Below are 14,089 nucleotides of genomic sequence, written 5' to 3' on the forward strand. Positions count from 1 at the left end.
AGGGCCCACGGCCACCGGGGGTGCACCCGCCAGTAGCAGTCGTGGCGTCGGGCAACGGCCGCCAGTCCCTGGGAGAATTTCCGCTTCTGGCGGTGCGCTTGACTCGCACATTCGCCCGCACAGTCGTGAGCTGGGCGACTCACAGTTCGCAGGGCCAGCATAGCGAGATTCGTTATGAACATGGGCTGATTCAAGGCCGTCTTCTCATGGTTGAGGTTTCCATGGGGGCAAAAACTCAGGCGTTGGCCCAGTCCTTGAGCTGCAATCTATGCGAGACTGAAATATCGCATCGTGGCCGACTTGGGTGCTTTGACGCTCCACAAAATGTCTTCAGACATGAAAGCGTCGCTTCACCGTTTCCGAGTGACCAGCCGGGCGTCTCCATCGCCTCAAAATAGTTCTTCATCGATGCCGCAGCCCGACTGGCCTCCCTCCGCTGGTGGAGTTGAGAATTCGCAGAATCCCGCGGCAGCCAAGCCGAGTCACATTCCGGCATGCGATAGGTACGTCGATCGGGCGGATACCCGTGAATTGACCTCGGCAACTGACTTCCGCATCAGGTGCCGGAACTTCAAGAAGAAGTGCAGTCGGACGTTCCCCGTCTGCTCGCTATGCGCAAGTGCCGGGACGAAATGCTCCTTCTCCACCCCGGCGTCGTCAACGACGGCGCAGACTCACCACCTGCGGGCCCGTATTGAGTGGCTGTCCGGCTACCTCAACCAGGCCTTGCCTCTGGGCGCACCGACCATAGATACCATCGAAACAGGCACAGATCTGACTGAGCTTATACAATGGATATCATCAAATGCCGTCCTGTCCCAAGGCCACTCCCCAGCGTCCGCCAGGTCGGGCCCGCAAAATGTCGTGCTCCAAGACGACCAACCAATGCTTGATCACCGTGCCCTAGATGCTGTCCACGCGACATCCTCTCCCGCACATCAGCCCCTGATGGCACACTCGTCGGAACCCTACGATGATGGCTCGAGAATCATGTCCGATAGGAGCAACGTTGTTGGCCAAGGACTGCCTGCAAACGCGGCCGCCCGGCGTTTTGTCGACGCCTACTTCCGGAACGTCAACCGCGCGTACCCCTTTGTTGACAGGAACAAAGTCCTGAGAGACATGGAGACACTCGGAGACTGCGCCAAGAGACAGCGAGACCCCGACTCGACGTTGCTGTACCTTATCATGGCAATCGGGTGCACCACACTACAGAGGGCGGGCCAGATCCCAAGTGACACAACCTTGAAATTCGAAGTTGCCTACGCCGACATCATCCAGGAATGCCTCTGCCGCGAAGGCGTCGAGTCAATCCAGATCTTGGTTTTACTGGCGCTTTACTCTCTTTTCGACCCCTTAGGCCCGTCGGCTTGGTCCATAGTAGGCATCGTCGCGCGTCAAGCAATGCTTCTCGGACTGACGCGGCGATCATCCGACGAGAAGTCTCTGCCGCCCATCAGCATCGAACTGCAGCACCGATTGCTGTGGTCGATATATGTACTAGACCGGATGCTGGCCACTTCCCTTGGCCTGCCCTCCGCCTTGGCTGACGAGAACATGGACGTCCCACTACCAGGCTTGACTGTCGACGAGTTTGCGTCCCCGGACCGTTCTCAGTTTGCTAGCATATTGCAGACCAGTCGTCATGTCATCATGCTGCGCCAGATGGAAAGCAGGATCATGGACCAAATCCATTTGCTAAAGCATTCGAAAATCAGCTCGCTCACACACGCAGACCGCCGGTCGATCCTGCAAGACATGCGAGCAGACATCGAGAACTGGTATAGCAATGGCTGTCTGGTGTCGCCCCTAGAGCCGGACAACGTGCCGATCCACAACTCCATCACTTGGCTCAGCGCCAGGTACTACTACCTACTGATACTGCTGTATTACCCGTCACATTTCAACTCATTCGGCTGTGGCGTGTCAATACCAGAATTACTGCGTTTCGCCCAAAAGCACATACAATCAAGCTCGGTCTTGTTTCAGCAGAGGCAGCTTCCTCTGAATAGGGTGACGCTTTGCCGGATGTTCCCCGTCGGTCTGGTGTTCATGCATTGCTGCGTGACGGGTGCACAAGACTGCACATCTTTTACCGCGCGCGACGAGGTGACGATGATGGTCAACATCTTGGAAGCATTCTCCGAAGGCTGGGCTAATGCCCACCGCGCCGCCCAGATCCTCCGGCAATTCTTGTCCGTTATTGGCAGCCTGCCGAATTACGCGCCGTTGCAGTTCCAAAACGGCGCCTACGTTAGCGGACAGATTGCCGGCTCTAGGGAGTCGACTCGGAACGTCCTGAGACCCATCGTTACGAGCTTCGTGGCCTTGATGCAAGAGGTTCTTGGGAAGACCACCTGCTTTGGGTTTCTAGAGGCGCCTGAGGAGACGGACATTGGAGTCGGGATGAACACGACGTTACCCAGTCCAAATGGTACAGGCAGAGGCTCGGTAGCTAGCGTCCCTGGAATTGTAGGTGGCGACGGCTCGGAGATGAACTACAGCTGGTCGGGACCTTTAGAGCTAGACTTTCTCTAGCATTACAAAACGATACTTTTGCGAGATACCACTCTAAATTCACAGATATTCTTCTAGCTCCGAGTACAAGGGGTAGACACCTACCGTTTTTGGCGACTACATGAGCGAGTGCCACGGTTCGAATGGAAGAGCAGGAAGTGGATCTCGCCCTCAGTTCCAGTCCCGACCGGATCACAACACAACAACTCACGGCTACAGCCGACCACTGCCGAATCACATCGGCCATGCTTCAGGACGAGCATTATCGAAAACGAGAAAGATAAAGCGATTCTAGCGGATTCCGATCATGGTTGCGTTACTTCGGCGTGCGTTGGCTGTCGTTCAGACGCGTGTATTTGGATAAGGTGAACGACTGACGTATGTGGTCCAAGATATGCTTGTTCTCACAGTCACAGGCCTTGCAAGCCCCGGGTTGCCAGTGTAATGGCTATTTGAGTGCTCACGACTCAGGTCTTTTTACGGGATGCAGTATAATACCTAAATCTCTAGACCGTCCTTGTAGCTGTTCCAACTCGCTGAAGAATGGCTTACCGTGGCATCGGGCCACCATTCGTTCATTAGTGGGGTGGCCGCCCACTAATTCAGTGCGCGGCTCGGCCCCGTCCCACAAATGCACTACCGCCCATCCAATGCTGCTGCCGCCTCATCAGTCAGGTTTAGTACCCTCAAGTTAGCCCCAAGCCAGCAGTAGGTATCTTCTTCCCAAAACCTGCCAATCCGGGCTCAGTTACGAGAGACACGTCGTGCGGTGCACTCGCTCAACTTTCATACAGTGTATTTCAACTTGAGCATGACGACCTCATCCGAACGCTATGCTGCGCTGGTCCAATGGGTCGAGGAAGGCGGAGGCAGCCTGCATCCCGCAGTCGAGATAGCTCAGATGGATGGCATGCGAGGCTCGTTCCGCGCCAAGGACACGGTGAGTGCCGACCCTCCAATCCGTACCGGAAGCCGAGACGCACTTTCCGACAGTTCTGCCCACTGTGGCCATCGTTGTTGAGCCCGCTCATCATTCCTCCGTGCACCGCGTTGCTCACGGCACCGAACAGGTCCAAAGAGGCGACGTCATTGTGGCCCTGCCAGTATCCAAAACCCTATCCTACCTGAACGCTATAAACGGCCACCCTGACATTCTGGGTTTCCGTTCCAATAGCCTCAAGGCGGTCGATTTTTTTCCAACCGACTTCTTGAAGACTGTACCTGCTCATGTCGTGGGCCGCTTTGTTTTGATGTAGGTTGAACCCATATATATCTCCTTGGACATGTTGGAATATGCCACTGACTGGCGGCTATGCAGCCAGCAATATCTCCTGGGTTCAAAATCAGAATGGTGGCCGTACATCCGTACTCTTCCGCAACCAGAGCACATCGGCGGCATGTTGCCGGCGCTATGGCCCGAGGTGAGAGACATGATAGAATCTGGCACTTGAGCTGTCGCTCTGACATGAAGCCAGGATGATGTCGATTTTCTTCAGGGTACAAATGCATATGTTGCCATCAAGGAGATCAAAAGCACCCTCAAGGAGGAATACAAGGACGCTATGAAGCACTTGCCGGATGGTTCGCGTGCGACGTATACCAGGCCACTTTATCTTTGGGCTTACGGGATCTTCACGAGCAGAAGCTTTCGGCCTTCACTAGTCGTCCCTGAAGCCGAGTCGCTTGACCTTCCCTGCGCCATCGATGATTTCTCAGTCCTTTTACCTCTTTATGATCTAGGAAACCATTCACCGAGGGCGAACTCCTCTTGGAGGGCCGATCATCAGTCCCAGCTGATATCACTGCAATGCGGTGAAGCGTATGCACCAGGCCAACAGGTGTTTAATGTGAGTTGGTCAGGATTGTAGCTTCCGACTGGAATTTGAGACTTGTGCTTACGTTGCCATCCATTCTAGAACTACGGAATGAAGACCAATGCCGAACTATTGCTGGGTTACGGTTTCATACTACCAGAAAGTGAAGACCTCCATAACGATTACGTCCACATCAAGACGAGGCCTGCCGGGGACGATGATCTATCGGCAACTCACATTGTATCACTTCGGCCAATGAGTGACCCCAGCTCTGTTGTCGGCAAGTCGCGACGTCTTACTTCACCCGGTGTTGATGTTGTCCCTGAGTTCTCGCGCATCCAAGACTCTTTGGTGTCGACTCTGTACGATGCTATCACCTCAACGTCCAATGCTGACGAAGTCGAGGACCTTCGCATGGATGATCTGATGGCCGGGCAGATGCCCAGGGCCATTCATGACAAGATCATCCAGGCACTAGGCTCGAAACTTGCTTTCGATATGGACACGCTGGACGAAATCGAGGTTCCACGGGAAGGCTTGAATGGCAACCAGCAACTTGCCGTGCAGTATCGTGACCAGTGTGCAAAAGTCTTCGAGAATGCCCTGAGAAGTCTTGCGAATGCATCGTCCTGAGGCACTCGTTCTACCAACCCGCACTGGCCAGTATTCGATCTGCACATTCACAAGAAGAGGCTTGCACATGGCTGCTGTTTGCAGGGAAATACCGCGGTGCACCTTCACATTGCTTTAATCGGTCTAACAAGATTGGGGCAAGCCTTTCCATCTTACGGGATATACTCCCCATTCCGAGCAAGGCTATTTTTATCCCAAGTCTGTGCCCCTATCGCAGCCCCATTCTTCACGCGTGCCAGGCTGAAGAGATACTTGCAAGATTACATCCTTTCACAGATGGTGCGGTGGCCAGACACGCGGCGATATTGTATGGAAATATACAAAATTGTCTTCAACAGGTGGTTCGCACCGTACCAAAACAAATATAAATAGCCAAGGTACACCCACTACATAAAAACAGGGCTAGAGGCATGCGAATTCGAACCCCAAGGGTATCTCAATGGCCCGATTTGCAGGCGTGTTCCTGGTCCCCAACGCCAGTTATGTCCAACCAAGTCTCCGCTTTGCCGCAATTGAGCACAAGCCAAGCCACAAACTCCTTTACTCAGTCAATTAGGACAATCTCTGGCTGTCTCTGTCCCCTTACAGCCGTCGGGCAAATGTTGTCCTTTTCAGAACTTCCTCCACATCGTCGGGGATCATACTGATATCCTCATTCATCAGGTCTAGGCAAGCTTTCGAGGCTGGAGTTGGAGTGTTAGCCGCACACACCGCGATACCAGCTAGTATACTCTGACAGTACTCCAGGGGGACTTACGAAGTAAGGTGCTTGTATCCCGGAGCTCCAGCGCCGCGCTCATGCGCGCCGACCTGTAACAACCGTAGATCTGCTGTAAAGCCAACATTCGTTTCCATAGTCTCTCTGGGTCTCCCTCAGTCCCTTCTTCCAAGGTCTTGACCGAGTTTCTTCGTCTTTCGAATGAGCCCCCTTGCACGTTCGACATTGACGCATTGATGGAGCTTGGTGATGGCGATCGTGATTGCCTCAGTTCTCGGATGCCATCAGAGAATACAGAAGTGTCCATATTGGAGAGCTTTGCACTCGGCGGACATGGCGTGATGGCGTCAACGTCGTCAATGCATGGCGAGCTGGTCGCTGATGTGCGCGCGTACGACCTCGCCATGTTCGGTCTGTGTTCGGTATGATTAACGATACGTCCGGTGGGAGGTTGAGTGTACCCGCAGTGCAAGTCTGGAATGCGGCAGGGAGGGCACTGCAGAAGTATCTAGGGCCCTTTGTTCCTAAATGTTTCAGCGCAACAACAGAGGAGTCTGTTGGCGGGGGTGTAAGTTCTGTTTCCCTCTTTCTTCGCTTGGCGACGAGCGTGGGGATAAATCTATATTAATAGTGGATGGATGGCCGGCCCTCCCTCGATTGGCACGATTGGGGCTGCAGGCTGTCTTATAGGTGACCGGAAATGATCATATGCTTAAGTCATCAACTAAGAATATGGCATGGCGAACCCGGGCACCGGTCCAATCACCTCGAACCACTCGGTTGTCACCCGTAGTGCGGGTTAATTCCTCATGCATACACAGTTCGCCTGGGTCATAATTCCCATAGCTGTAAGTACTGTCAGATGCGGAAGTTACCTTACTGTAGACTTGTCATCCAACCGGTGGCGCACGCCCTACGGCCCTTACACCTCTTGCTAAACTTAGTCCAAAAGTCAGGGCAATCCTTCCTCAGATCTGCTCGTCCGCTTTACGAAAGACGGGGATGGAGACCTGAGGACAGGCACAAGGCAATCTTCCCCCGGCATCACCACCTCGCACCATGCCGCCAAGCTTTTTGTGCCCTGCAAAGCCTGGAGCTTGTGTGGTGTGGGATGGACTGCTGTCATGCACAACCTTGCAGATCTGCCAACTACCGATGGCGCCCGATGCACCTTCGGCCCACCATCAACAGCGCCAACGAATGCCGGGGATGCCGTTCTCGGATCCATGATCAGCAGTCACTTCCCCAAGTTCACCAACTATCATAGAGATGGCCGACATCGTCACATTTCTCGTCGCGTTTTGCAGTCTACTCCTTCACATCGGCGTGCACGTAGCCCCCGGGCCACTCCCAAATGCGACATCGCCGGAGCACGTGAAGCGCTGCGGTGCGTGATCAGGGTTCAAGGATTCAGGCGCTATCTGGCGTCCGTCGTTCCCACGTAGCACGACCACGTATGGCCACATTCAAGGTTTAGAGCTTCTACAATGCGCTTAACTAGGTAGACATCGACCATTTCCGGCTTTGCTCTCCCAGTGACTAGCGGGCCTGGGGTTTCCTTGGCCCATCAATGGCGTGTGTACTCGCCGCGGGAAGGGGAAGTCCACTAGCTATGGCACGGCCATGGCACGATGATGCGGGGGGATAGGGCAGCACTGTTGGTCTGGCAAGTGGAGCTAGCGCTGCTCCGTGTCGCGATGCGATGCAAAGCTCGAGGCATGGGATGCATGACCAGACTGGGCACCCACAAACCTAGCCGCGTAGGATTGCAACATATGATCTGGTTCAATGGGCTGAGAGCTTGTTGTGTTTCCCTGAAGTGGGCGCCTAATTCAGCTCCAGCGGCGATATCTGTTGTCTTTATCTCGCTCTTATCGCGAAAGCTGTCACGAGTCCCCCATGAGAAGTCACGCTCAGCCCTTTAGGGTGTGTCTGAATGCACCAACTCTGTGCTTGATACCTCATGCTTATCAATATCACGCATCCACCACCGAGGAGATAAACTGGCTTATACAAAAGAGAACCGGGTGAGCCATTGTAGGCTATTTTCCTTCCCGCATGGAGCTGCGACGTATCGGTTCAGACCTTGTTGACGGCCGTGCACAGCCAGCCTATCGGCGGGCAGCGCTCTCTGCCGTATCAGCACGAGTGTGCTGGCTTGCAGATGATCGACAGTTGCACAACTGCGCCGGTACTCTAGTCCACGTTAGAAGCTCACGCCATCGTGGGCATGACTCTGAAAAAAAAAAATGTCATCATAAGTCGGTGACTACCTCCACAGTCCGAGGCGGTGATTCCCTTTTGCGCTCGGTTGCAGGTAATGGCTGAGATGATCGCCCAGCTCGTGTTGTTGCACCCCCGGACTTGGAGAGTCCACCAGATCTATCACGGATCTGAGTCTTGACCCTTCTCACAGCGCATTGGCATCCTTAACGTTTGTTACTCTTGCCCTCAAGAAACCTTACTATCCAATCATGATGCCTAAGACCACGGATTCGATACTTTTAAGAACTTTTGACAACCAGTAGAATGCAGACGAGCACCGCCGAGCCGACCAGGATTATGAAGGCTCATGCTTACCTCACGGCTAGGATTCTAGAGGGCCGGTTGCGACTTGGCGCAAACTTGAAAGGCCATATCGCGCTAAGCACTACTCAACTGTGATCATTGAGATGTTGGACCGGGCTAACATGGAATGTGTACTTAGGGTAATTAAGATAATGGCATCAAAAAGAAGGCCGGCAGTCTATTGATTTCGAGCCAAGCTGAGTAAGCCAGTTTAGTGGCATAGTCTCATCGCAGCCATATCTGAATTATGCGTCAGGCTCCAGGTGCTTTAGCAATCTCGGCTCAGGAGGCTCTATGCTACATTAACTTTATAGTAATTTTATATAGATGTAGCCAAGTTCTTCCGAAGATATAAACGTGACGCCTTACAAGAACTATGCTTAAGCGAAAGAATGCGGTGGGTCTGTGGCCTTGCCATTTGGACGCAGAGTCGTAGACGATACGCAATACTCAAAGAGATACATGAAACGTCTTGCATTAAGTCAGGCTCCTTCTCCTATCGGGTCATATGCCCTTGAAGCTTCAAGGGCTGTTACTTCGCTCGGAGTTCCGCCGCCCTGGACTGCTCTCATAGACCATGACATGAATTTGCTATGCGATTTGTGCGATTTGTATGCCGGCGAGAATTTGTTTTCGCTCGGTGGGTGAGCCCTTTGTCTCACCGTTCAAAAGGCCTACAAGCATCGTTCCAAGTTGATTATACTGTTATATAAGTATTATACGAGCTACCAATTGCAGAGTTGCGTAGCTATGTATAATCATAAGGTCGGTGTCATTTACCCAGTCGGCCCAATTTGAAAGTGTCCATTGTATATGCATTAGCCTCAGACCTGCAGTTACCAGCTTGAGATGGTTATGATTGCCTAAAGCAATATATACAGTCTAACCTCGACCGTATTCCAAGAGTCATTTTGGAGTCTTGGGCTAAGCATTCCCGTGTTCGGAGCAAATGACTCGCTCGTTAAGGTCCATAATGCAGTAAATTGTAACGTTGGGTGCCGGCTCAGCCAGTGCATCCATGTAAGGTGTATGGCTCAAGGTGGTTTCTGTGCCGTTGTCGTTGAAGTAGTCAACGATGGCGTTCTCGATTGAAGGGTCGTTAGGCAACATACGGCTAAGGCCCGCCATGTCGTACAGGGGGTGCTCTGGGTCCAGTTTGTGCCATTCCCACGAGACTATCAAGCTAGGAGTGGTGAAGACAGAATAAAGGGTCACCTGGACTGAGAGTCGAGTCTGACATCTGCGCGTTACAATCTTAGTAACAAGAATGGCTGTTTCATTTCAAGGAGGAGTACGTACAATCTCGCCCACGGCCGCTGTGGCCTGCTGAGTGCGGGCTGCCCTCCAAGAAGCTACAGGCCGTAGCGAATGAGTCTATTACATTGTACTGGTCAATGCTTGTCTGCGCTGCTGCGTTGACTGAGCGCCGACTGTTGTGTCGGGTGACACAATGGTCTTCAACTCGACCATTCAGCTCCCATCGAAGTGTCAGGTTTATATATGGTCCGGTCTGGATGCAGTTATCGCCGCCCTCTCCATCACCGCTAAAATACTCAGACTTCCATAAGTCAGATCCAAGCAATTCCGAAACTTTGTTGACTTCGTCCCAGTAACTAGAGCACGTCAGTAGTCGTCGGCACCCAACTCCCAGGTCCTTGGTGACACTAACGCCATGCAGCCAGCGTATCCGCGTTCATGATGCATGGCTCGCTGGTGAACTGTCAAGTAGTAGCGATGGAAATGCAAGAAGGCTCCCTACTTGAGTCAGAATCGCGTGCGTAAGGATTGAGCATGGCAAACCGACAATCGATGAGTATATGCCGTTTGGTGCACATGAGGACACTGCAGGTATCCCAACCCGTTACAACGCCAGGGATGTTTGTCTTTAATGGGGCATTCATCAAACAAAGCTCTGCATTGATATAAGCTGTCTTCTCATCGTAGGTGAGACTTGTCCAAGGCACACGTTCTGCAACAGAAGTGCATGTCGGCGTCTTTCTCCTGGGAAGAGCAGCCACTGCCACACAAGCTACTAAAATGGCAATGATCTTTTGAGGAAGTGAAACCATTTAGCCCCCCCAAGTTAAAGTCTATTTGTTGATATGATGTATTCAAGACAACTCATCCTGAACAACCCGTTACATGCAGTTAAGTAGACGTTGGCCTTGGCCTTGATCATGGCACACCGTGGCTGTTACGATCTCATATAAGGACGCGTGTGTTATCGACGTGGTAACCGCAACGAGAAGGCCACCAATGAGGGCCAAGACTATATACTATATATTTCGACTGCATTGCAGATTCGGTCAAACTAGTTAGAGGTATCACAGGCTTACCAAGATGCTGACCAAGAGTGATAGTTCCTCAGGTCGTGATGCTCAATGGTCGCTTAGGCATAAATTATCCAACTAACCAAGACCCAGACATTCCCCATCCAGAACGTTCATAACAGCTACCTATCATACAAGTCTGATTGAAAAGAAGCGAAAATGAGCCGGACGTATGCGTTTTTTTAGGCACGCGCATTCTTCTTGCATTATCGTTAGCCAGTCGAGCCGTCTTCGTAAATGGTGAGTTCTGTGGTTATTGTCCGGGACCAAGGTGTGCCGACTTTGTCACGCTAATAAGTACTATTTCAACCAATACATACTCTCGGTCTTTGCTGAAGTGATATTTCGAAGTTTGTATTCACGTTTACCAGTTCTGTGTTGATCATTCAAGAGGGACACCAGCCCTGATTATCTTCAGTCTTGGTACTACCTCATAACAGCAACATGTACGCCAAAAGTCCACTTAGCAGATACGTTTTTCCAACACTGTGTCTTTGCGTCGGCGCAGTACCTTGAACGGGGAACAGAGTGGTCGTGGGTCGCAGGCCTCCTGTTCCGGAAGCACCGGCAGCACCAGTAGAATTTGTCCGCCCCGGTATACTGCCCGTGGCTCCCGATCGTCCGTTCACAGTCGTCGTGGTAGTCAACGTACCTGTTCGCGTCACAGTCGCAGCCGAGGAAGCATTATTCACGAAAGAAATAATGATCGTTTCTGTTGTTATACTGCCCGTATTGGCCGTCGTTTGACACTACGTATATTTTAGTATGTGCGCACCCATATTTCAGAATTGCGGGGTGTTGTCTTACGAAGACGCCTCGTAAGGTCGTTATCATCAATGCAAGTAATATTGCCTGGATGTGCATGGCGAAGCTTGTGCAGACTTGCCAACGAGACCTGAGGTCGCTGTATTCCCTAGAGACCTGAGAAGGGTTGCTTCGCCAATGCCTCCGAGGTGGTTCTGATGGAATTTGGGCGTGAGTGGCTTCCAAGGGACCTGGAAATGCACTAGCTGGGCTTGGCTCGCTTCAATGCGGAAAACCCATTGGCTACTAGTCGGCAGAAGCTGGGGTTGAGCTCGATAGGAAAAAACAACTAGGAGCTTGGAAGAACTGGCTGACTTGGCGGTTTTCGGGGATGACGAATGTTGAGTTAGTTGTGATGCAGATGGCTGCGGTACAAATATTGCGTCTGAGCTGCTGTGAATGATCCCGATAGATGTCTCGAAGCCAAAGCGTGATTATGATACGATTCAGGCATCAGACACAGCGGTGGAGATCTGACTTATGTAGCTCGCCAGCGCCGAGCGATAGGTCGCTGATCTGCGTCGACGATCGACTTTATCCCAGTGGGTGCTCGTGGCCAAGCAATTGGGTAACCAACATTACTAAACAGGCCAAGAGCATGGCCATGCTCCTCAAACGCATATGATGGACAGGTACAAGGTCAAATATACGGAGAATCTGATGTTTTGAAAGTGTTCTTACTCGGAGTGTCGGACAATGGAAGTCTGAAACGGAAGGAGTCAGACTCGCTAGTGCTGCGGATATTGGCCACGGACTTAAATGACAATTCAACCGAAATGCCTCCGTTTGAGAGGAGTTCCCACATGATGACTAACTAAAAAGTTTCTGGTCACAGGAATAGGTATCAATTACAGTTGTCATTTTTATAACATGCGCCTGGGGTATAGAAACTAACGTCACTGCTATTATATAGTTTCTTTGATGAGACACGTCGATATGCCCACTGTCAATATGTAGTTAAAGGTGGGCTGAAGAGACGCAGTGATTGGCTCCCAGCCAATAAAGAAACGAGGGAGCTCGTAGCAAGCCTTGCATCGTTGCTTGTCGATGGCCCGCTGTGTAGTACCACTAATTGAAATCCTCTTATGTTGGCTTGAAAAGGCAATGTGAATTAATGTTAGTAGCATCACATATGATTGCACCACGTGAGAGTTGAGTACCATGGTTTATTTTGCAGGCCGTGGCATATTTCTTTGATACTGGACTTCGATGTTGATTGCTGTCGATGATTATTGTTAACACTTCCATTGCGACGAATTTCCGTCTCCCTTTCGTCACCACAGCCAATATCGACTTCGGCGTTTCGCATCCTTCAAGTCTTGAATATGTACTGCACTGGACTTCCGATCTGCTTGCAAGTACCTTCAATATTGCATAACGAGCCCCTGTACCCGGCACACTTGTACGGTGAGCAGTACGGGGTCGGTGCCACTGACCATCACAACAACCACCCAGACATGTAGAAAGCCCGCATAAAAGTCATACCAGGTCCCTGATAGCCAGGTGGATCATTGAAGGCTGTGCCATGGTCTATAAGACGTTTACGCATCACCAGGAGAGTAGCCCACAGCCAGGCGCGTATGTAACTGGGTTGGTAACGCCGCAGAATCACTAACTTTAATCCTGTAAGAGATAAATCTTGAGCTACAAACGGAAAGTTAGATGCCTTCAGCCCACACATTCTTTTCTTTTCTCTCCCAACTGTTTTCGCCTAACACACACCGCTGTTAGTTTGGGGAAACAAGTATTACACTAGGCAGCAGAATGATTCATGTCTTTGACGAGAACTAATTTTCCTCCTTCCGTATTCGAACCAGATGAGATGATGCTCAACTTAAGGAGCATGCAATGGACCTCGTAGCGAAGGAATCTGTTTTGAGTTCAAAGGAGCTAGCGCCGTTACAACGTGCATCCTTCGGTTCTCAGTCCATGGCCTTCTATTGGCCGAAGCAGGTTTGAGTCTTCAGCGTTAATGTAGCTGGGAAATGAAAAAAGTCGGGGCATGACAAGTACCTTTTTAACGCTTTCTTGTATCCCAGCGGAATAATGGTAGCCTGAATGCGATCGACCGTTAACCTCAATGAAATACAGTGGATCATGTATTATTACCTACCTCGGTCTAGTGGGCTTTAACCATATGTCAGAAGTTACACGTCAACCGGGCATCCGACCAGGGAACTCCTTTCTTTTCTTTTCTCTTTTCTTTTTCTTTTTCTTTCTTGGATGCTGGATTGGTGTCATAACGACAGCAGCCTCAGACCGTCCTCTAACAACCCGTACGCTTGCCTAGAGCATTAGAACTAAGGCTTTGGGCACTGATGACTTGTTCAGGTGTCCAGCATGCGTACAGTGGTCACTTCTGAGAGCCGCAGTCAGATGTTTCAATCGCTCGCACTGCGGGCCATCAACAATAAAGCAATAGGGGTACAGTTATAAAGTCATGTCGGTTCATTACGATTACATTAAAGTGTGCTATTCTTAAGCCTGGGTATCATGAAAGTTTTATGCAAGAGAAATCCTCGGCACTATCCCGCGGCCTTTCCACCACGTGGTCAAAGACTGACACGATGGCCCAAAACAACGCGTCCGTCATGGGTGACGCAGTGCACCAAAACGATCCTCTCTGCTGCCATCTGCTCCTGCAAATGTTTCAAAATGGCTGACTTGACGATTGGTGAGAACGCAAATGGTTCAAACGACTCATT

The 14,089-nt window shown here is 51.3% G+C and overlaps 5 protein-coding genes across 5 annotated transcripts; 3 read left to right on the plus strand and 2 right to left on the minus strand.

Moving 5' to 3' along the window:
* Positions 1-324: 324 nt before the first annotated feature.
* JN550_010229 (uncharacterized protein) lies at positions 325-2,538 on the plus strand (the record flags this gene model as incomplete). The annotated part of the gene is made up of 2 exons (XM_049308460.1): positions 325-503; positions 561-2,538. 2 exons carry the CDS (start codon positions 325-327, stop codon positions 2,536-2,538), a joined length of 2,157 nt encoding a protein of 718 aa, XP_049167803.1.
* Positions 2,539-3,328: 790 nt separating this feature from the next.
* JN550_010230 (uncharacterized protein) lies at positions 3,329-4,964 on the plus strand (the record flags this gene model as incomplete). Its single annotated transcript, XM_049308461.1, has 5 exons — positions 3,329-3,457; positions 3,588-3,769; positions 3,836-3,938; positions 3,993-4,364; positions 4,434-4,964. The coding sequence occupies 5 exons, from the start codon at positions 3,329-3,331 to the stop codon at positions 4,962-4,964; spliced, it is 1,317 nt and encodes a 438-aa protein (XP_049167804.1).
* Positions 4,965-5,546: 582 nt separating this feature from the next.
* On the minus strand, positions 5,547-6,088 carry JN550_010231 (uncharacterized protein; the record flags this gene model as incomplete). Its single annotated transcript, XM_049308462.1, has 2 exons — positions 5,547-5,647; positions 5,722-6,088. The coding sequence occupies 2 exons, from the start codon at positions 6,086-6,088 to the stop codon at positions 5,547-5,549; spliced, it is 468 nt and encodes a 155-aa protein (XP_049167805.1).
* Positions 6,089-6,491: 403 nt separating this feature from the next.
* Positions 6,492-7,127, plus strand: JN550_010232 (uncharacterized protein; the record flags this gene model as incomplete). The annotated part of the gene is made up of 2 exons (XM_049308463.1): positions 6,492-6,530; positions 6,639-7,127. The coding sequence occupies 2 exons, from the start codon at positions 6,492-6,494 to the stop codon at positions 7,125-7,127; spliced, it is 528 nt and encodes a 175-aa protein (XP_049167806.1).
* Positions 7,128-9,174: 2,047 nt separating this feature from the next.
* JN550_010233 (uncharacterized protein) lies at positions 9,175-9,947 on the minus strand (the record flags this gene model as incomplete). The annotated part of the gene is made up of 3 exons (XM_049308464.1): positions 9,175-9,470; positions 9,550-9,863; positions 9,916-9,947. The coding sequence occupies 3 exons, from the start codon at positions 9,945-9,947 to the stop codon at positions 9,175-9,177; spliced, it is 642 nt and encodes a 213-aa protein (XP_049167807.1).
* Positions 9,948-14,089: the final 4,142 nt, after the last annotated feature.

Source organism: Neoarthrinium moseri (assembly GCF_022829205.1).
Source record: "Neoarthrinium moseri strain CBS 164.80 chromosome Unknown scaffold51_Wmoseri_CBS_16480, whole genome shotgun sequence".
NCBI classification, from domain to species: domain Eukaryota; kingdom Fungi; phylum Ascomycota; class Sordariomycetes; order Amphisphaeriales; family Apiosporaceae; genus Neoarthrinium; species Neoarthrinium moseri.